A 24,398-nucleotide genomic window follows, 5' to 3' on the forward strand; every position below is an offset into this window, starting at 1 on the left:
AAGCCTCATCTTTCTCCTGCGGAGCGGCTGGTAGTTTCGAACCGCTGACCTTAAGGTTCGCAGCCCGATTCGTAACCACTACGCTACCAGAGCTCACCTAAGAGCTATTTCTCACAGTAGGAAGCCATGCAGCCTCCTGCCCACAACCTGTCACCATTCAAGAAACTCTAGCAGAGAGGAGCACACCTGGAACTGGGAAGGCTAGAAAACCATTTCATTTTTTATGACTTTCAATTTTCCTAGACTCATATTTCATATATTCCATATTTTGTTTATTAATGGATGATTGCAGCTGTTTCTTCTCATTTTGAGTTGTACCCATTTGCAAATGAAGGTCCTTAAAGCTCTGTTCTATCCACGTCATTAAGGTCAACTCTATTTTGTGGAGCTCTATCCCAGTTTTATTTTGGGTGACTTCTAATCTAATAGGCTCATCATCTGGTATTATATCTCACAGTGTTCTGTTGCTAGTCATAAGGTTTTCAGTGGCTAACCATTCATAAATGATATACTTCTCCTCGTCCTTCATCTGCCTTAGTGTAAGCTGAAACCTGTCCACTAATATGAAAAATGAGAGGTAAACCACATCTGAATGATTAGTGAATGAAAACCTAATAGTTGATATTTAAGATAGAGGTGGCACAGCTTCCAGCATCACAGCAATACACGAGCTACCACAGTAAGACAAACTGACAGTTACCACAGTATGACAGAATGACATATGGTAGATCTAATTTTAATATTTTGAGGAATTTCTTTACTGTTTTCTACAGTTTTTGTATCATTTCCACATTTCCATCTGCAGACATTCTCGTCCAATATGTGTTATTTGAAGGGTTGTTTTTGTTTTTTTAAGTAGGGGTGAGGTGGTGTCTCATTTTAACTTTGATTTGCGTTTCTCTAATGGCTAGAGATAATTAGCATTTTTTATTTATTGATGTCTTGAATATCCTCTTTTATGAAGGGACCGCTCATGCCCTTATGTAGTGTTACTAAGTCAATTTGGTTCTTACTTATAGCCACCATTTAAAGGGTTCCTGAGGATTGGTTGGTGAGTTTAAAGCACTAACCTTCAAGTTAGCTGTTCATTGCTTATCCTACAGTCCCACACCAGGTCTTCCTTTATTGGATATATGGCTCCTGATGATTTTTTCCCTCAGTCTTGCTTTTTTAGATAAAGGTCTTTTATAAACGTAAGTATTTACTTTTTATGAGATTTCAGTTATCTATTTTGTCTTCAGTTGCTCATGTATTGGCTGTTGTATATGATAATCTATTCTTGCAAAAACAAAAACAAAAGCAACTAGGTCTCATAACATCACTTCTACATTTTTGTACAAAAACTTTATAGTTTTAATATATATGTTTAGGTCCTTGATCCACTTTGAATTTGTTTTTATGTATGTTGCAAAGCATGGATATTGTTTCATTTTTCTACATGTGAAAATCCAATTTTCCAAGCACCATTTATAGAAGAGACTGTTTCTTCCTCGTCTTAACACACTTGTTGAAAACAGTTGACCATAGATGGATGGATTTATTTTTGTGCTTTCAATTCTATTTCTTTAGTCTTTGTGTGTTATTAAACCTATGCCAGACTGTTTTGATCATTGTAACTGTACAGTGTTGGGATATGTGAGATTTCCTACTTTGTTTTTTTTTCTTTAAAACTGATTTGACTCTTTAGGGCCCTTCCATATAATGTTGAGGATTACTTTTTCCATTTCTGTTAAAAATACTGTTGGAAATTTGTATCAGGATTGCATTAAATCTCTAGATCATTTTGGATAGTAATGACGTTTTCCCAATATTAAGTCTCCAGGCCATGAGCATGGAATGTCTTTATATTTGTTTAGTTCTTTTTTAATCTCTTGCTATAGTGTTTTGTAGTTTTCATTGTCGAATTCTTTTACATGTTTGGTTAGGTTTATTTCTATGTATTGTAATCTGTTAGATGTTACTGTAAATGGGATATTTCTTTTTGAAATTATTTTCAGATTTCATAATACATAGAAAACTGACTAGTTTTTTTGTGTTGATCTTCTGCCCTGCAACTTAATTGAATTCTTCTGTTAATTCTAGAAGCTTTCTTATGGGTTCTTTGGATTTTTCTATGTGATTGTGCCATCTGCAAATAGAATTTTACTTTTTTTTAGTTTGGATGTTTTTTTATTTCTTTTGCCTAACTTACTGCTCTAGCTAGGACTTCCAATACAATATTGAATAGAAGTAGTGATAGCAGACATCCTTTTCTCATTTATATTTTCAAGGGAATGTCTCTCAGTCTTTTTCCATTGAGTAATACTGGTGGTTTTTGGTATTTCATAGATATCCTTAGTCATGCTGAGTAACTTTCCTTTCATTCCTACCTTGTTGAGTTTTTTTGTTTTTTGTTTTTAAGTCAGGAAATAGTGTTGGAGTTCATTAAATGCCTTTTCTGTATCTGTTGGTAGGTTTTCTAATGTTGAATTATCATTGCATTCCTGGAATAAATCCTACATGTTCTTGGTATGTAGTATGCTATTTACTGCATTCTGTACACTAATATTTTGTTGAGAATTTTTACATTGGTATTAACGAAGGTTACAAATGAGTAATTTTTTGTGGTAACGTGGTCTGGCTTTGGTACCAGGGTAATTCTGGCTTCATACAAAGAGTTTGGGAGTATTCTTTTCTCATCTGTGTTTTAGAAGAGTTTGAAGTAGATTGTTGTTAGTTCTCTGAATGTTTGGTAAAATTCCCCAGTGAATCTTGTCTTGTCCAAGGCTTTTTTTTGTTTTTTTTTTTTTTTTAAGGTTTTTGATTACTGATTCAATCTTTTGTTTTGTTTTGTTATGGGTCTGTGGGATTTTCTACCCTTTTTCTGATTGTTTAGGGAAAATATGTGTTTCTAGGCACTTTTCCATTTTGTCTTTTCAAATTTATTGGAATACACCTTTTCACACTTAATTTTGTTTCATGATCCTTTTTTAAATTTCTGTTGGAGCTGCTGTAATATCTCCAATGTATCATTTTGGTCATTTGAATCCTCTCAACAAATGGATGTGTAGTAAAGGATGCATTCGCTCAGGTATGCTAATAAATTTAGAAGAAATTAATATCCATGCCCATTCCAAAGCAAAGTGATTGAACAGAATGTGGAAATTATCTAAAAATATCAATATGCAAGCAAAATTTTGCTGAAGGTAATTAGCAATGGCTGTAGCTGTATACATCAACAGGGAACTGGAGGAATTCAAGCAAGATTCAGAAAAGGCCATGGAAGAAGGGATATCATTACTGATGTCAGATGGATCTTGGTTGAAAACAGAGAATACCAGAAAGATATCTGTGTTTTATTGACTGCACAAGGTATTTGAATGTGTGGATCATAACAAATTTTGGATAACATTGCAAAGTATGAGATTTCCAGAGCACTTAATTATGCTCCTGTGTAGCCTGATCAAGAGTCAGTTGTTGAACAGGACTAGGGGGTTTTGTGTGATTTAAATCAGAAAAGGTGTGTGGCAGGTCTGTACCCTTTCACCATACATATTCAATTTGTACACTGATCAAATAATATGAAATCTAGATTATATGAAGAACAGAGATAAGGGTTAGAGGAAGACTCATTTATAGCCTGCAATATACAAATGACACAACCCTACTTGCGAAAACTGAAGACAACTTGAAGTATCGTTTACTGATGACAATAAAATTTCTTAGTACAAAGAGAAATAAACATTCTCTTCACAGAAGAAGGTTTAATTGTTAATTACAAATTTAAAAAGTCATTTCATCATTTCGCATATCAGCATATGCCATCTTTCCTCAAGTTTGGTATTACATTGTCAGTTAATGAAATAGATCTGTTCCAGAAAGGTGATTTTTAAACTTTGTAAACTTAATTGTATTTTCTTTCCCCACTGGCTTTCATTATGATAGATATAGTCTAAGAGTAAAAAGCAAATAAAAACAAAACCAAAACCAAAAAGATAATGGAATTTTCCCATGGACTTTCAGAGGCCCCTGGCATTTTTCCTTAATACCAATTAACATATAAACAGTAAGTAACATATAATATCAACATTCTTAAATTTTCATTCTATTTCTTTTCTTCTACCCCCCTTTTCAGTTATTATATCAATTTTCACAATATGTAATTGAAGCTATGAAGCTTATAGCACATTTGCAAACCAATAAAATTCAACTGAAATTACCCTGCAGTAGGTCTTTTCATTTGCCTACTACCCATGATCATGCCTTTATTTATTTTCAGTTTTTTCCCCTGTGTACTTGATCAGATGTGTGTTTTATGGTCTTTTCACTTGATGGATGCCCTTTAACATTTCTTGCAAGTCTCTCTGTTAGTTAATAAATTCCCACAACTGTTGCTTATTTAGAAATGTTTTGAGTTTGCCTTCATTGTGGAAAAATAATTTTATTGTATAAAGAATTTTTGGTTGATAGTTTTATATATAGTCCATTGATTTCTGGCCTCCAGCAATTTTCTTTTTTATACAGTAATTTATATATAACTACAAGACAAACTGCATGTGTGTATTATGGGGACATGAAATAATAATCAATTGGATTAAAGGTGATTTTTTTTTTGTATGTGAAATTTGAACTTTGTCTTAGAACTGGTAGATTGTTTAAGGATACAGTTATGTGTAGAGATAAGGTATAGGGAATATATGGTGTCTGGGAAGACTAGCCCAGAAAAATCAAATTGTAGTTAACTCTTTACTTTTCTATCATCTTATTTGGCATTTCACATTTAAGAGACCATAATCTACCATCTGACCGTTTTGAGAGTTAACAGCATATGCCTGGCAGTAATGAACACTGAGGTGCGAGATGAAATTAATGTTAAGGTTTTTTGTCAACTTGGATAGGCAATGATTAGCAGTTGCTTGGTAGTTATATAATGATGAAATCTGGTAATTATACAATGAAATTTGGTTTTTATGTAATTATGTAAACGGCAGATATGCAATGATATAATTTAGCAGTTGTGTGATGATGTATGTATCTTTCATTTTGTGGTCTTATGTGATCATCTTCCATTTTCACATAATGATGCTATTTGCATAATGACCTGATTTTTGGAAACTAATGTAACCCTGTGGAGTCCTGGTGTGGTACTGTGGGATAAAGCACTGGACCATAAGGTCTGTGTGAACCAAAAGTTTGGTGGTTCAAACTCACCAGCTGTTCCTTGGAAACCCTATATATGGTCTTTATGATTTGGAACTGACTCGAGGGCATTTAACAACAACAACAATGTGACCCTGTAGGATAAGCACTGGATTGCTAACTAGTCATCCCTTGGAAACCCAATACAGGGTCACTATGAGTCAGTACCAGCTCAAACGCAATTAACAACAACAATCATGTTGATAAGTGAGGAGTGAGTGTATTATGTTGTCACAGAGTCAGGATTTGATTCCTGCTATAAAATGAGATGACATGGCGGCAGTGTCTGACCTCCTCCAGCTTCATAAGAGGGAAGGAGAATCACTAGCCCAAAGCCAATTCCTATGAGGTAAGGCTTAGACATGCCTCCACCCTCCAACCTTCTTTGCCCTATCCTGACACCAACCATACCTCTATGGTACTCTGTTTTTCTACTGAGTTCAATAATCGATTGGAATGCCCACACAGAACTCACAAACAATACTCACAATTACTGGTTTAATAGGAACGTTGTTGTTCTTAAGTGCCATCGAGTCTATTCTGACCCATAGCGACCCTGTATAGGGTTTCCAAGGAACAGCTGGTGAGCTTGAACCACTGATCTTGCAGTTCAAATGACTTTGCAGTCCAGTGCATTAGCCCACAGTGCCATACCAGGACTCCTAATAGGAATGCTAACAGGGTATAAATCAGGATATGATAACAACTCAGGATATAGCAGTTCTTTGGTCAGAAGTGCCTCTTCCCGACCATACTGCAGGCATGCCTCGCTTTCATCCTCCACCTCTCAACCACATGACCCCTTAGACAAGTGTTGCAAAAACATTGGTAATGCCCAAAGGGCACTCTCAGCTTTACTCACTCCATAGGCCCGGATGCCTGTTTTATGCTTTGGTTCTGCTGCTGCCACTTCTGGGCCCAAAGGTTGCACTCTGCTGTTGTTGTTGTTGTTAAGTGCTGTTGAGATATTCCGACTCATAGTGACCTTGTACAGGGTTTCTGAGGAGCAGCTGGTGAGCTTGAACCACCAATCTTGAGGTTCAAACCGACTTTGCAGTCCAGCACGTTAACCAGGACTCCTGTGCTTTTCTAATGCCTCTTTTTTCTTGATGGTTGTGAGATTCCACTTTCCTGCTCTGAGATGACTCATGTTAAACCTAATGGGATGACAAAACTAAGCTTCCCCACATTACAGTTTCATACATCCTATTTTCATGATCCTACCTAGTCGTTTGGTGGGAATTACAAAGATTATGGTGGTGGTCTTATTGCTAAGTATTGTCAAGACGGTTCATACTAAATAACACAGTTATTTAGTCCAGTTCTTTATTTCATGGAGAATGTATTCTTAACCACTTTGTTGATTGTTTCTAGAATACAGTTTCCTTCCCTACTTTAAATTCTCAAAAATGTACATGTGGCATGGAGTCCTAAACTGTGAAATATCTACATTTTTCAAATCTGAATTGTTTTTTTTTATTCTCTTGAAACATTAACAAATGGATGTTTAGTATCTGGGTAACATAAGGCAAATTTATTAACTTGACAAGACATTTGGGACAGCGTAATAAAAATTGACATGCAAAGTTCAAGCAATATTAAATGTACCAGAGTGTAATTACTAAAAGTTCAATGTTGGTTATTATGATAATTTTTCATTAGTCAGGATATGTGTGAAGACGTTGAAGAAACTGGTGCACTGAAAAAAAATCATGCTTCTGTGACATCTGTGAACTATACAGAAGCTTCAGATTCTGCTTGCTTGCCTACAGAAGATGAGTCATTAAGCACTTTGAGCTTTGAAATACCTGCCGAACAAACTACAAGCAGTAATCCAGAAAGTGCCCCAGAAGGAAATTATGCCGAAGCAACAGAGGAAAAAGAAAACCATTGTAGTGATAAAACTTGTGTGCAGGCCACAAGTGAAAATGTGCCTACAGCAGAAAATACTGGAGAACAACCAAGGGAAAATATTATTACTTACTCACAAATTGTGAAAGAAGGCAGGAGGTTTAATATTGATTTGGTATCAAAGGTAAGTACCAATTTTACCCATCCTGTCATTTGTTGTTAGGTGCCATCAAGTCCTATCATAGAGCAACAATAAGTTTTAATTGATTGAAAGTAGAATCCAGACCCATAAACCCAATTATGTCTCTTTATGAAATAAATGCTCTATACTTTAAAAAATAAACTTATGGAGAGAAAGTAATCAGGAGTTTATAACTAAATTAAAATACTTGAGTATAAGGTAAGAGCACATTAAAATACTCAGTTCTGTATTATGAACATTCTTTTCTATTGGATCCATAATCTACCCTGTGGTGGTTGTTGTGGTGGTAGTGTGCCGTGGAGTCGATTCCGACTGAGCAACCCTGTATAGGGTTTCCAAGGCTATAAATCTTTACAAGAGTAGAAAGCCTCATCCTTCTCCCACGTAATGGCTGGTAGTTTCAAACTACTGACCGTGAGGTTAGCAGCCCGACTCATAACCACTACGCTACTAGAGCTCCTTTCCTAACATGTGGGCACTGTGAATTTTATCAAAAGAAAATTCTTAAAGTACCTGTTTACAAATCATGTTATTAACAGCCAGTCTGGTAAATAAATGTTGTATTTTTATTTATTCATTTTGACTTTAAACAACAGAAAGTTATTTTTCTCAAAATTCACGAGGTTAGCAGTTTCAACTGAGGGTATACCCCTAGGGTAAGGTTTGTTTTTGATTATTTCTGCTTCTAGTAGCTGCCAATCATCCTTGGAATTCTGCACTTGTTGATGCATCTTTTACTGTCATATTTTTTTCTCTTCCTTCTGTATATGTGTTTATGCTGTCTTTACATAATTCAGAAATGATTATGTTTATAATCTACCATACACTGGTATGACTTCAACTGATTAATTGATTGCTTTACAATAAATTGCATTATGGATGTTGACCAGATTACAGTACATTAGATTGCATCCACAGGTACAGGCATTAGAATTCCTGTACATATTCTGGGTGGCGCAGTTCAATCCATAACAGCCACTGTAATGCCTGGGGCAAATCCCGTGATTGGGTTTATAACTTCCACTGAAAGAGGACCTGCACTGCTATATCTGTAGCCAGCTAAGGTGTCCTTATGTTGCAAGCAAGTTATCGGTAGTCCTATGCATGGAGAGTCCCCAGTTTGATGACTAAAGATGCTCACAGTCCATGGAGGCTAACTTATGACACTTACGTAGCTCCCTAACTACCCTAAAATAAACTTGCCCTTAAAAGGAGAAGAAGTTTCCTGTTGTTACCCTACTGCAGTCTGGCATGTTTCCTATTTCTGCAGGTCAACCTTGTTGTACCTCCACCAGAGGGGAGGGTAGAGAATGCTGCATGCCAGCTTGCCCACTATTCAATTGTTACTGATGATAGAGACACTTGTTTTGCTTGTTCATGTTGCTTTAATTTTTAGTGCCTAATAAGGAGAAGTGGTTACATATAAATGATTATCCAACAGCATGCAGTAATTTGTTTGAACTAGAATTTTCAACACTTTTTATATCCAGAAGTTCCATGTGTTCAAAGCAAACTAACAAACAAAAGGAAAAAAACCCACAATTATTATCAATTAATTATATAACCATAGATTTGAAAACACCCTAAAAAGTCAACTAGGCCTCTTAACTCAGACCTTCCCTATCTGTTGTTGTTGTTAGTGCCGTCGAGTCAATTCCAACCCATAGTGGCCCTGCATAGGATTTCCAAGGCTGTATGTAAATCTTTACGGGAGCAGAAAGCCTCATCTTTCTCCCATGGAACTGCTGGTAGTTTTGAACTGCTGACCTTGAGATTATCAGCCTATTCGTAACTACTACACTACCAGAGCTCCTTTATCTGTCCCCAAAACATAACCATTTAACCCAGAAAAAGCTTAACTCTCTTTTTAGAGACAAAAATGTAGAACGGGTCTGCCACCGCCTCTGGTAAGTTACCACTCCTCCTAATTCTTATTTGTCACTCTTCAGCCTACACCTTCATTCCTTTTTAAAATTTCCTTTATGGTTTTTGTTTTTATTTTTTGACTTTTTATTGTGACATAAATGGAAATTTACAGAGCAAATTGGTTTTTCATTCAACAATTCACAGAAATTTTGTTTTGTGATATTATAGTTCCCCAAATGTAACAGCACTATTCCTACTTCCTCCCTGTATTTCTCTGTATCCATTTATCCTGCTTCCCTATCCCTTCCTGCCTTTAGAACTTTACAAGATGAGAATGAACCCCAATTGTAGTATCTACAAGAAAACAATACACAGTGTCTCTGGTCGAGGTATATGAATTGAAATGTTTTAAATATGATCGAGTACACGTTATATTTCAAGGACAGAAAATGTAGCAATAGGAACGAGAATTACCGTATACACCCTGCCTAAAAGTGTATGAAGTGAAAACTATTTTACATGTTGGCAAAAACACTGTGTATAACAAAGATGGAGAAGTCCCCAATACTTTCAAAGATTTAGAAAACAGTGTACTGTTGCTTCCTTTGCAAAACATGAAATGCAAAGCCTTTTGTTAATATAAGTTAAAGTACCATTTGAAAGGAGACAAAAGTTATTATGCATAAATTAAGATTTAAGATCGCAAGATACAAATGCGCACAAGCACCTTCAGAAAGTCTAAAGAATATTACTTACCAGTCAAAGTACGTTTTGCATTAACAAAGAACGGAAATATCCCAAAACTGTTGAGACTATAAAACCAATGTTTTCCACATACATGATTTCATATTTGCTTTACATTATTTCCAGCTACACTGAATATTACAAGGACGAGATTTGTATACTACATTCGAGAACTTGCGCTTGGTTTTCATATTAACAGAGTATATTGGGAGCGTGTCCATTATTGTAATACAATGTGAACTTAAAGTATAAAACTCTTGACTTTCTTTGCTTTGTGTGAAATTCAGAAGAAACTGCATTATTTTCTCACTCACAGAAAGTACTGAGAAATGCTTAGATTTGTTACACAAAATTTGCTTTCATATAATTTAATGTTGCTTCAATGTCACTTACCTGAATTCGAAGTCACCTACCTGAATGAAATAAACAATGTGCTCACTGTTTTCTACCACACAAAAAGCTTTGTGAACTTTTAGTAATATGTAACACAAAACTGTATTTTCAGAACAAGGTACCTCTTTTGTCATTAAGTTATGGATTGCAGAAGCTAAACACAGTTTTCACGTATTGTTTTGGAACCATCACGTCCATGTCACACAAACTAAATTTTGATATCATGTTAAACTGTTATTTTCCTGTACTTGTATAAGAGAAACATCACGCTGATTTCGGTTTCACAGAACGTTCAATATGTCTGTTCCTGTTACAAATACACACTCTACTTTCATAATGTACTAAGATCTCTTAGCTTCGTCTGCATAAGTTCTTAACAACAACAACACTTAAGTATAGTTTGTCCTGTTTAGGTACATAAAGGCTAATCAGTACTTGTTATTGTTGTTGTCAAGTGCTATTGAGTCTATTCTGACCCACAGCAACCCTGTGTATAGGGTTTCTAAGAAGTAGCTAGTAAGCTTGAACGGCCAACCTTGTGGTTCAAATTGACTTTGCAGTCCAGTGCATTAACCTAAAGAACCACAGACTTCCACAAATCAATGTGCTATGTGTAACAAGATGAAAAATCCCTGTGCTCTCACTAAAATGGTCTGTTTTTCACCTAAGCACATTAAATCACAATAGTGTTACACAGTAGGATAGCTAACATTGTGTTGCAAAACTGGAAATGATACAAACAACAGTCTGTTTCTGGTTTCCATGTTCATAATGTTAGCAGGATCTTAAAGGTTATTCACAAAGGAACTGTGAATTATTCAAACAATTCATAGTTGCTTTAAATCAAGTATATGAAAAGGGTTTCCACTGTCTCCATCGTTAGACTGGAGTATTAGAGTTAGCATTAGGGTTTTGGTTTGGGTTACTGTTTGGGTTAGGGATAGGGTTAGAGTTACTCATATAACATGTATGGAGTTCTGGTAGCGTAGTGGTTACGAGTTGGGCTGCGAACCTCAAGGTCAGTGATTCGTAACTACTAGCTGTTCCACAGGATAAAGATGAGGCTTTCTACTCCCGTAAAGATTTACAGCCTCGGAAACCCTATGCGGGGTTGTTATGAGTTGGAACCGACTCCACGGCACACCACCATATAACACGTATGTGAATCCTGCCTCATTACTATAGCAAAAGCAACCCATTTCCAAATGGGATTATGACCATAGACATAGAGGTGAGAATTTAGAATGTATTTGGGAGGGGGGGCATAATTAAAACCATAAAAAATATTCTGAATAGACCAATGTAATTTTGAAAATAATGTGTTAAAGGCTATGGTGATTAGTAGTGATGGGGAAAGAGCAGCTGGGAAGAATGCTAGTGTGGCAGGTGATGTTTGCACATTTAATGTTAGTTTAGTATGACTTCAGAGGAGACCCCTGAGCCTAAAGGATGGTAAAAGATTTCATTAGATTTGTAGGAAACAAGATTTTTAGTATAAAGATAATTGGGTATAGAAAAACAGAGCCCAAAGCCAATAAATTGGAGGGCAGTGAGAAGTTGAAATAAAAAGTAGTTATGGGATAGTGAATAACATCCAATTTTTCTCAGAACTCAGCTTTTTAATTTACATGATCTGTTAATGAAAATTCCAAGTTTAAGGTAGAGAACAATGCATGCCCTTCACAAAATCCTGATACAATCCAATATCCTTATACCCTTTTTACTTGATGCCTAATAATATGAATAATCTTTCTACTACCTTTATGTTTTCTATCTCATATTATGGTCCTATCTCATATTTTAGCACTATCTATTTTGACCCTGGTATGCTTTCTTCTTTCCTCATAATTTCAGCTATACAGCTACATTTGGAGTCCTGGTGTGGTGCTGTAGGATAAATATTGTACTGCTAGCCATAAGGTCGGCATTTCAAACCCACCAGCTGAGTCTCACTCATAAACCCTGTATAGCGTCACTATGCATTGGAACCAACTCAACAGCACTTACCAACATGCTTTCATCTTTTCTCATAATTGCAGTTACATAGTTAAGTTTAGGATGATTGCTAAACTTCTGTATCAAATTCTAACTTGCTCCTAAAGTTCAATTTGAAATCTCCAAGAGCTTACTATTTCTACATGTATTTAATCTAAAAGTCATCACTGAAAAACTAACAAGTCCAATGGTGCTTTACAGTTTGCAAAATACATGCATGTACGTGCCTTTTAAAAAGTAATTCTATAGCTCATGGTAAGTTAGTTGAATAAAATATTTTATACTATTAGACTGCTTAGACTAGTACAAAATATGATTAATGATGTAATTCTTATAGCCAATTGAAATTCATTTCTAAAAAATCCATACTCTTAATAATATTGGAACAAATACATCATGTGCTGTAATTTGTTAATTATTAAATTTTGTTTCCATTATTTTAATCAAATTGATGTATTATGTAGCCTCCTGTTAAATGCCATTGAGTCAGTTCCTCCTACTCATAGGAACCCTGTATAGGGTTTCCAAGATGTTTCATATATGGTTTTTATAGGGTTTGAACCACCAACCGTGTGGGTCAAACTAATCTTGCGATCCAGCACATTATCCTGCAGTGATTTTGTATAGGGTTTGAACCACCAACCTTGTGACTCAAACTGATCCTGTGGTCCAGCACATTATCCTGCATCGCCACATCAGGACTCTATTTAGCTTCTTTGTTGTTGTTGTTGTTAAATGCCGTTGAGTCGGGTCCGACCCATAGCGACCCTGTACAGGGTTTCCAAGGGTGTAAATCTTTACGGGAGTAGAAAGCCTCATCTTTCTCCCGCGGAGTGGCTGGTAGTTTCGAACCGCTGACCTTAAGGTTCGCAGCCCGATTCGTAACCATTGGATCACTTGTTGTTAAGTGCCATCAAGTCAGTCCAACTCATAGCAACTCTGTTTAGGGTTTCCCAGGAGTGGCTGGTGGGTTTAAACCATACCAGGATTCCAGTGGATCACTTAAATGGTGGTAGAAAAAAAAAGGACTTTGGTTTCAATATGCTCTAAGTATTTATTTTAGGTTTCAGAAACAAAATCTATCATAGTTTTCATCTGCAATATTTCAATCTTCTATGATAGCTCAACTGTATTATTTTTTAAACTATCTGAATTTTAAGGTTTATTACAACATATTAAATGAAAATTCATATAATTTTTTGATATATTAGTATTTGTAAAATTATTGTGACTATTTGAGAGATCCATGAATCTCAGATGGTAGTATTTTCAAAGTTATTTGAATTATCAATTAAAATTATAGTTATGTAGTTAAGACTCTTAGCAATAACTTAAAAAATATGGGCTGTGCCGGTTGTGTAGTGTTAAGCAGAAGATAATTAAAGAATGTGTCTTATTTAGTCTGAGTAATCAGATTAGTTTAAAAATTGAATTGTCAATTTTGTTGTGCACAATGCTGAGCTAATATGATACTTTTTAAAAATTCACTTAAGTGTTACTGATGTACAGTAAGTCCTTACTGACCTCTTGGATGCTCAGACTAATGGTATATAGACTGATTTTTAACTTCTCTTTTTCTTTGTAGTAAAGCTAATTACATTCTTGTCTTTTCCTTTCTTATTGTATGTGTAACATTTACATTTTAACATTGCTCAAGTTAGATATTTAAAAGTATCTTGATAAATGAACTACACAAATGTTGCAGTGTCAGTATGGTTAACTTTTAAAAACATGCTAGAAATGATTGGGTTTTTTTTTTTTTTTATATTAGTTATGGGAAATGTTAAAAGATTAAATCAAATTTTCTTATGCAAGTTGGCAATAATTACCACCCTCATTTCTTAAAAGATCTATAGCTCATACAAATCTAGGCATACAGATTACAAAAAGACCTTAGAATTTAAATGCCTCAGTGGAAATGTATTACAAATATTTTTCTTTTTGTGTGGGAGTGGGATCTAACAAGGCTATATTTCTTTATATTTTTCTTAATAACCACCTGGCCTTATCCAGCCTACATTCCTTTATCTAAAACCCTTGGGGCCCAATGTGCTTTGTAATTCAGATTATGTATTATGTAACATTTTCAGCAGGGCTGAGGAAGCACTCTGTTATCAGACAAATTAATATTTCTGTGGTGAAATAGTGAATATTCATATTAAATGGAATAACCAAAGACAGAAGAACCTCTCATCAGTTTTGGTTAGGTTTTGATGCCAGGTAAGTAGTGAAAAAAACTTTAGATTCCAGAGCTTTTTAGATACTGAGTAATCAGATTTCAGATAATCAAAGTATTAACCTATAATCTATTTTATTATGTCTTATAGCTATATTTATAGCTATAATAAATAATTTAAAATATGATTATATATATAGTCAGCATTTTTCCTCTATTTTACCTTTTACTTCACCCTTTGTTTATACAGCTGCTGTACTCTCGAGGTTTGCTAATTGATCTTCTAATCAAATCAAATATTAGTCGGTATGCAGAGTTCAAAAATATTACCAGGATTCTTTCATTTCGAGAAGGAAGAGTGGAACAGGTATTGTAACTGGGTATGAGCTTAAGCTATTTTGGTTCAAGTAAATGAGATTATTGTTTTCCTGGTAAAACATTCAATTCCATCCTGGTTGGTGATTTACAAATATAAATGGTAAGAAATTGCTCAAACAGAAACTGTCCATTAATTAAAATTTTTTTTGTTGTTGTTGTTAAGTGCCGCCTAGTCGATTCCGACCCATAGCGACGCTGTATAGGGTTTCCGAGGAGCAGCTGGTGAGCTTGAACTGCCGACCTTGCAGTTCAAATGGCTTTTCAGTCTGGCACATTAACCCACAGCTCAATTACTATTGTTAAATTTTCTCATGAATTATTCAGCAGCTTGATTTTGGTATTGAAAAAGTATCTATTTCATGGAATATTGCCTGACTTGAGTTTGTTTCCTTATTTGATGGAGGGCACATGCCATTGGCCTTTTAATGACAAGAGGAGCAACTTGGCAGAATTAAGTGTAAAAGTTTAATTAGCTCTGAAGTCAACAGAGATGCCATTAGAACTGATTGAAGGTAACATGAAACGGTCTGACTAGTGTGGAAGTGGTAATCCTGTTATACTTTAAGGTGGGGTGGGGAACCTTTTTTTCTCCTAAGGGCCATTTGGATATTTGCAATATCATTCGAGGGCCGTACAAAATTATCAACTTAAAAATTAACCTGCTAACATAAAAACCAAACCCAATCCACTGCTGTTGAGTTGATTCTAACTCACAATGACCCTACAGGACAGAGTAGAACTATTCATAGAGTTTCTATAGCTATAAATCTTTACAAAATCAGAAAATCAAAGACAAATGAAAACAATCAGTTTAGTACACTAAGAGGTCACTCAAACCTCAGCCCCCATGACCCTGTGACAGAGGAACTATATGGTTACTGGTTGCTACTCTGAAAGGGATCACATTGGGATATCCTGGATAGATTGGGAGAAAAACGTGGGGCGTAACTCAAACTCATAAAAAAGACTAGGCTTTCTGGTCAGATAGCGACAGTTGGAACCCTTGAGACTATGGCATAAGGAAGGGGTAGGAAAGAATGAGGAATAAAAACAGGAAACACAGGGAGGGAGTGAAATAAATGGTATTATACTATTGTTGCTGCTGTTGTTGTTAAGTGCTGTCAAGTCAATTCCGACCTATACATAGCGCACACACTCTGGGGAATATTAATACTGATATTATAAATGTATATGAACTGTTAAGTGAAAAACTGATTTGCTCTGTAAACCTTCACCCTATTCACAATTTAAAAAAAAATTAACCTGCTAAATTTGGTCAAACATTTAGTTAACTCATCTCTAATATGATGGCTGGAACTGCAGTTTGCCTTGGCAGGGCCAGACCATATGATTTTGCCAGCCTTATTTGGCCTGCAGGCTGGACATTCCCCACCCTTGCTTTAAGGCAAAACATGTCATTTAGAAGACTTGTATTACTAGGAAGCAGTTTTTTAAACTAATAAATCTAATTTTTCAGGTTCCTTGTTCCAGAGCAGATGTCTTTAATAGCAAACAACTTACTATGGTAGAAAAGCGAATGCTAATGAAGTTTCTTACATTTTGTATGGAGTATGAGGAACATCCTGAAGAATATAAAGGTAATACTATTTCACTAAACAGTGTTCACCAACTCTTTCTGCTTTATTATTATTATTTTTCATATTACTTTGATTTGGTGAGCCACTTATTACTGTTTTAAAATATATTCTAACTGTGTGCTCTCCAATACATTAGCCACATGTAGCTATTTCAATTTAATTTAATAATCTCCTTAGCCATACTAGCACACTCCAGGTGCTCAATAGCCAATCATGGCTAGTGACTACTGTATTTAATAGCACAGATATAGAACATTGTCATCATCACAGAAATGTTTTGCTAAATGTTAATTTTTATTCTTGCCAGTTAAACTGGTTCTTCATAGGCAGTTTTCCCTTTTCATTATTCTATTATTTTTCTTATTAATATTCATAAAAATGTTTATTCATCTTTCTAGGATTAATTTGGGTTGAAATCTTGAACTATTCATTTTGCTTGATAAAAAACAAAAGAGGCTAAATGGTGTATTGGAAAAAAATTTAGAAGAGGAGTGGTGTCAGTTCTTGGCTTTGATTCATCTCACTCTGCAATATGGGGCTATTCCATTGCATTTTGATGAAAATTTAATACCCCACTTGAGTATCAGAGCTCTGTACTTTTAAGTGCATTGGATTTGAAAAGTTTTCCAAAATTGAAGTAATACTGTTCACTATTTAAGGAGCACTGGTGGTGCTGTGGGTTAGGCATTGGATTGCTAACCGTGAGGTCAGAGGTTCAAACCTAACAGCTGCTCTTCAGGAGACAGATGAGGCTGAATGCTTCTGTAAAGATTTGCAGTCCTAGAAATCTTATATAGGGTCACTGAGAGTTGGAATTGACTTGATTGTTGTAGGCTTACTGACAGTTTATAAAGTTGTAATAAGAAATACAACAGTATTTGTTAACAAAGTAGAATAATAACAATCTGGTTCTTGCACTTAAAGCTGAAAGGTCACTGTTAGTCTCCATCAAGTCATTCCTATGTATGGTGACCCCATGTTTGTAGAATAGAACTGATCTATAGGGTTTTCAAGGCTGCGTACTTTCAGAAACAATTGCCAGACTTTTAAAACATTTCTGGATGTGTTCTCACCACCAGGCTTTTGCTAGTAGTTGAGTACTTAACTGCTTGTGCCACCCAAGAACTCCCCTTCAAGTCTACCAGGTACTTTCAAATTATTCTCCAAGTGCCTATATAAACTTAAATTCTTTCAGTAATTTTTCTAATTATTATTTACTTACGTACTTTATTTCCATAATTTTTTGTTTTGTCATGGAATTGTATTTGTGGCCCTGTGGGTTAATGCACTAGACTGCAAAGTCGGCTTGAACGGCAAGGTCAGTAGTTCAGGTTCATCAACCACTCCTCAGAAACCATATACAGCGTCACTATGGGTCAGAACGGACTCGAAGGCCCATAACAACAATAGTCCAGTTATTAATTTAAAGGAATGTTTTATGGTATGGTTGATGATTAGTAAGACTGTTTGTATATGTCTCACAGAAATTAATTTTTAGGTTGTAACCATTGTTCTTCGTTTTAGTAAGAAATATATTTTCTTTAGTATTACTCTACTGTTGTTTTCACAAAGGAATTTCCATTTTGTCGTATTAATATTTTCAAGTGTAACTTTTGATATTGTTAGTACCGTTTCAATGATAATAAAGTAATATTGTCTACCATAGAAACCCAGTGAGTTATTTAATGTTCTTCTCATATTTTCATAAAATATTAGACATAGTTAACATCATTTTAAGCTTAAATCTTTCAGCTAGGATAGTGAGATTGTTTATAGTTATTTTTTTGCTTTGAGTTTTTAAATTTTCACACAAAAAATCTTTCTGAAAGTAATACTATTACCACCCATATACTTTCTGAAAGTGATTTAAATGAACATGATTTCATTTTTTGTGCTGTGATTTTAAATGAATTTCTGATTTTAATTGATACGTTTCCATCCTTCTTTCCTTAGGTTTTGAGGAGATTACATTTTCTGAATATTTAAAAACTCAAAAATTAACCCCTAACCTCCAATATTTTGTCCTGCATTCAATTGCAATGACATCAGAGGCAACCAGCACTACCCTAGATGGTCTCAAAGCAACCAAAAATTTTCTTCATTGTCTTGGGCGGTATGGCAACACTCCATTTTTGTTTCCTTTATATGGCCAAGGAGAACTTCCCCAGTGTTTCTGCAGGTAAGTTTGGCATTGGTTCTCTTGTCTCTTTTAGCAGTGATACTTTCATGTTGTTGTTAGGTGCCATTGAGTGGGTACTGACTCATAGCGACCTTGTGCAGAGCAGACGAAACACTGCCCAATCCTAGGCCAACCTCACTACTGTTGCCACATGTTGTTGTGTTAAGTGCCATCGAGTTGGTTTCGACCCGTTGCGACCCTGTACAGGGTTTCCGAGGCTGTAAATCTTTACGGGACAGAAAGCCTCCTCTTTCTCCTGCGGAGCAGCTGGTAGTTTTGAACTGCTGACCTTGTGGTTTGCAGCCCGGTTCATAACCACTACGCTACCAGTTGACATAAGAGGTGAAAATTAGAAAGTAACAAGTGATACCTAGTCAAGATTTGTTACATTAAGTATGTATTTGTTGTTGTTGTTTTTTAAAATTACTTTATCTACCTGCCTACCTTCTTGATTACTTACTTAAATAATATATTTAGTGTTATCTTTTTATAATCTTTATAAAAATAGCCATATAATAAATTCCTTTTTTCATTTAATACCGTGTTTCAAAGAGTTATCTTAGTTCATTATGGTAGTTCATTTATTTTCACTGTCAAGTAATACTCTATTATGGATAAATGACAGTTTATTTTTCTATGGATGGACACTTAGGATGTTTCCAGTTTTTTCCTTTTATGAGTAACTTTGTACATGTTTCGGAATATGTATGTTCAAGAGTTTTTCTAGGATACATATTTAGGAGTGGAAATTCTGAGTGATGGGATATATAGATGTTCAACAACTTTATGAGATAGTATCCAATTATTTCTCCATAGAGTTGTCCCAATTTTTAGCCCATCAGTAATACATAACAGTTATCATAACTCTACTTCTTTGCCAACATTTGGTATTATTTTGTTAATCTAACTCATACAAAACAGTATGTCATTTTTTATTTCCCTGATTTTGTTTTGAGGTTTAACATCTTATATTTTTAATAGTCATTTGTGTTTCCCATTCTGGAAACTGTCTGCTCATATTATTTGCCCATTTTCCTGTTGGTCTGTTGTCATTTTTTTACTGATTTGTAGAATTTGCTTTTATGAATACTAATCTTTTCTTTTCTTTTTTTTAATCCTTTTTTGTGTTTGTTCTTCTATCTTAGTGGTATTGAGAGACTTGTCTTCCAGTTCACTGGTTCTGCCTTCCATCTCGTCTATTCTACTTCTTTGCCCTTTCAGAGTATTGTCTATTTCAGATATTCTGTTATTGATCGTTTGGACCTCTTTATGTAGGTTTTAAATTGTTTCCAGTGCTGTATCTATCTTATTGGATTGCTCCTGTAGCACTTTCCTGACTTCTTCCTTATTTTCTCAACTCCATTGTAAAGTGTTTTGAAACATTTTATAATCATTTTTCTGTATTCCTTCTCAGGCATTTCCAAGGCCTGCCTTCCTTCCAGAATGGAATCCATGTGTAACTCTTAAGTCATTTGTCCCCAACATTTCACTTGTTTCTGGACATGTGCTGATATGGTCATCTGCTTTTGCTTCTTGGACCTGTTTAGTGTTTATCTGTGGCCTTAATACTTAATTGAGTATGTGTTTTGGTATTTTTTATGCTTTCTGATTGCTTCCAGGGAGATGTGATCAAGATGTGGGTTTCCCTTTTCACTCTTCTTATTGCTTAACTCAGAGTAACTTTCACAGCTGTTATCTGTTTCCCTGGTATATGGCAGTTGGTATTGGTTCTTGCGTGGGTTTTGGTGTTTTATAGAGTGTGATTGTAGCTTGGCTATTGGCAGCAGTTGCTGACTCTTCTTGTGCAATATATGGAGAGAAACAGACCTACAAAGGTAGAAGGGGAGCATATAACAACAAAACAGCAACAGCGGGAAAAAAAAAGAAAAAACAAAACAAAAACAGCAACAACAAAAACTAGACTGAATATTGCAGTCTGTAATCACAGAAAAGGGAAAGGAGGTAAAAAAAAAAAAAATTATGTAGCCTAATATGAGTATGACTTTAATGTCCTCTCTTCATCTTCTTGCTTTCAAAGCTGCCTGAGAGATTTCAAGTGCCAGTGTTGGTTGTTATGCTATACCTCAGGCTTTAATTTACTTTTCAGCCTGTTTTGTTTTTAAACTCTCTTTCCCTCTCCACAGCCCTGTCCTGCCTTTTCCCGTATTAAAAAACAAATCAAAAGACTAACAAGAAAAAACCTTCAGGGCCTGCTCTTGGGCTGAGTATCTGTGTGCATGCGTGGCAAAATAACCCACTAGTGGTAAGGGTGGGGGTGTCCACTCGCTCAGGCTCCCCCTCTAGTCACCAGAACAGAGGTGGGCAAACAGTGGGTGTGCCAATGACCAGATACCAAAAAAAAAACCCATATAAAATCAGAACAAAACAAAACTGACAAAGTATATTGTCCACCTTTGCTCCAAGGTTCCTGTGGAGTTTTCCCCTGGTGTTTCTGCTCCCCCGTTTGGTCTTGCTGTTTGGTCTCGTCTTAGATGTCGGCTCAGGGCTTCCGAGCCCAGCCTGGCAGATTCAAAAGTACGTGGTTTTTTTTACTTCAGCTTCAAGTTCCACAATCTATAAGCCTTCATACCTTCAAAATATTCCTATCTCTGTGGTTCTGAGTTTTGGAGCTCAGCCCTGGATCTGCTTTGCCTGGTATTCTGTGGTATTGCTGATGGTGAACTTCACTGCACCTCCACCCCAGCTGCCATCAGGCCCCCACTAATCTTTTCTTAGTTATCTGTGTTATATATATCTTCTCCTGTTTATCAAAAACTTTTTATAGTGTTTAAAAAAAAACTTTTTATAGTGACTTGAGTGAAGGTTTACAGAGCACATCATCAGTTTTGCATTCAACAAATCGTATACTTTGCTTCATTACAATGATTGTGATTCCCTTCATGTATGATTAGTTAACAGTATTTACTTCTATGCACTTTAGATCTTGCATTCCTCCCTGTTTCTCCTGCTTTCCTCTGCCAACCTCATTCTTGTTCTGTATTGCCTTCTAGCCAGTGTTTTAACGCCCCCCTCCCCATTCCATAACCATCATAGAATGTTTCTTTTATCAAGAGAACCTTTTCTTAACTTCTTATAATAGTTTTTGTTTTTGTTCCGTGCCATCGAGTTGGTTCTGAGTCATAGCGACCCTGTGTAGGGTTTCCGAGATGCAGCTGGTGGATTTGACTGCTGACCTTTTGTTTCACAGTTCAGTGCTGAATCTACAGTGACACATTGGTCTCATACAATATTTGTCCTTTTGTGATTGACTAATTTCACTCAGCATAATGTTCATCCATGTGGTGAAGTGTTTTGCAGATTCATCAGTATTCTTCAACATTGCATAGTATTCCTCTGTTATCTATCAAAGTTTAACAATAATGTTTACTAAATTTTTCTGATTTTCCTTTTTTTTTGATGTGCAGGTGTATTAACGTTTTTTGAAGTTTCCCTATAATTTACTAATTTCCTCCCCCATTTAAAACTGTCTGTTTTGTCTTACAATCTACTTTACTTCCTCACCATTTGGAAGCTCTGTATCTATACGATATCCTCTTCTTGCTTTGTAGTTGACGTCATTATAATTTGATATTTCTGGTTCCCTGTTTTCAGTCTTGTAGGTTTGTTTTACTTTAAATACTAAAAGAGAGGTGACCCAATGGAATGCGGAAATCATCAGATGATATCTTTGATATCCCATGTGAGTAAAGTTTTACTAAAAGTAATACAGAAATGGCTATAAGTATACATTGACAAAGAACTTCCAGAGGTTCAAGCAGGATTCAGAAGAGGCCGTGGAATGAGAGATACCATTACTGATGTCCGATGGATCTTGGGTGAAAGCAGAGGATATCAGAAAGATGTTTACCTGTGCTTTATTGACTACACAAAGGCTTTTGATTGTGTGGATCTTGACAAGCTATGGACACTTGATTGTGCTCATAAGGAATCTGTACATGGACCAAGAAACAGTTGTTCAAATAGAACTTGGGAACACTGAATGGTTTAAAATTAAGAAAGGTGTGCAACAGGATTGTATTCTTTCACCATACTTATTCAACCTGCATGCTGAGCAAATAATCTGAGAAGCTGGGTGTTGTTTTTTTTTAATTATTTAATTTAAGGTTTTTATTATGGCTTAAGTGAAAGTTTACAGGGCACATCATCAGTTTCACATTCAACAATTCATATAACTTGTTTCATTACATTGATTATAATCTCCTCCATATACCATCAGTTAAAAGTATTTCTCTATATCCACTTTAGCTTTTTAAAAAACACGCAAACAAAAAAACCCACTCAGGCATATATAATAATTTACATCTCCAAAGGGCACATTCTGCAAGTCTGCTCCTGGCCACCAGTTCTTAGTCCTTCTCTTCTTAGTTGATGAATCTAGAGTCCTCAGCCGCACCCCCTCTCCGTGCCCCCATCTCTACCTCTATCTCTGGCGCTGCTGCTTCTCTGGATAAGGTCCCGCATTCGCTTGTGCGTTCCTCTCTTGATGGTCCTAGGGTCCTCCATTCCTGGACTATAAGATTTACCACTCACCTTTTTTTGTTACAAAGCTTCTACCTTTACAGTTGTGACAGTCGCGATTAGTCATGATAACAATTATTCACTATTGAATCTTATGAATCTTATCTCCATCTCCTTTCTCCAGAAACATCTAGACAAGATAATAGGTATTCAGTGGGGACTCTTTCTTTTCCCCCACCCTCTTAAACTAAGCTCCCTCTTGAAACCTTGTAAGCCAGTCACTTCGTGCCTTTATTGCCCCTTTATTTTCAGTAGCCAATGTCTAAGGTGCCCGTCCCTATCTACCCTGTGCACAGAGCGGATAGCATTGATACTTGATTTGAAGACTCTTTCCCTCTCTATTGGTTTTTAGAATAACTACCGCTCTGAGTATAGGTCAAGTTCATCAAGATGTATCTTCTGTCACTGTAGCTGTTCCAGTTTGCTTGTCCTTTCTAATGGGAATGTCTCACCTCACAAGGTTGTGGATGGGATTCAGGATTCCACCTAAGGTCCTATGCTCTGTAAAGGCTTTGCATGAGGCCTATGTCACTGGGCAAGTTGTAGAACCCCTTTTAGGTATTCCAATCAGTTATAGGCTGAAGGCAGGCTTACAAGTTTTCTCTAATCATGTTTCCCAACATTCCTTTCTATCCCACTCAAGTGTCTAATTTACAATAGTAGGCAAGGGAAGCTAATATTCATAAGGCAGTCAAGGATGTTGGTATTATTTTCCCTCTTCAAGCTATACCTAGATCCCTGTATCCCAGAGCCCTGTTGTTCCAAGGTTAAGTATGCATCACTATTTACCTCTGTCCCACTAGGTCATGCAAACCTGTCTCAGTGTTCCCCTATCTATCTTGTTCTTCTGCCTCCTCCCCTCTTCTTGTATTGCCCTCCCCAACACCCAAAATAAACCACCCACACACACCAACCCCATTGTGGTTACCTTATATTCCATTAGTTTTTCCCTCCATTTAAAATAGTCTATTTTATCCAGTAATCTACCTGACCTTCCCACCACCTGGATCTCTGTTCTTTTGTGTTTACCTTTTTTCACACTGTAATTGTTTTGATCATAGACTGACCTCCGAGATTCTCTGTTCTTATAATTGTATTCAGTTCTTGACTCTTTCATTTGTTGACTGAGTTCAAGTTGATGCTGCCATGTACGTCATTCTGCAGTTGTTATGTGTTCTTGTTGGTTCTCAGTCCACAGAACTTCCTTTAGGATGTTTTTCATAACATAGTTGACTTTGGCAAAATCCCTTAGCTTCTGCTTGTCCTGGAATGTTTTGATTACACCATCGTATTTGATTG

The 24,398-nt window shown here is 36.0% G+C and overlaps 1 protein-coding gene across 1 annotated transcript in view; it reads left to right on the forward strand.

Annotated features, from left to right (window-relative positions):
- The window catches only part of CHM (choroideremia (Rab escort protein 1)), a 304,050-nt gene that overhangs the window by 131,373 nt on the left and 148,279 nt on the right, over window positions 1-24,398 (forward strand). The window contains exons 5-8 of the mRNA XM_006871309.1: window positions 6,841-7,213; window positions 14,656-14,772; window positions 16,261-16,381; window positions 18,335-18,560. Coding sequence (XP_006871371.1) covers window positions 6,841-7,213; window positions 14,656-14,772; window positions 16,261-16,381; window positions 18,335-18,560 — 837 coding nt within the window. The remainder of the gene's footprint in view (window positions 1-6,840; window positions 7,214-14,655; window positions 14,773-16,260; window positions 16,382-18,334; window positions 18,561-24,398) is intronic.

The sequence above is a fragment of the Chrysochloris asiatica genome, unplaced genomic scaffold, assembly GCF_000296735.1.
Source record: "Chrysochloris asiatica unplaced genomic scaffold, ChrAsi1.0 scaffold00167, whole genome shotgun sequence".
Lineage (NCBI taxonomy): Eukaryota > Metazoa > Chordata > Mammalia > Afrosoricida > Chrysochloridae > Chrysochloris > Chrysochloris asiatica.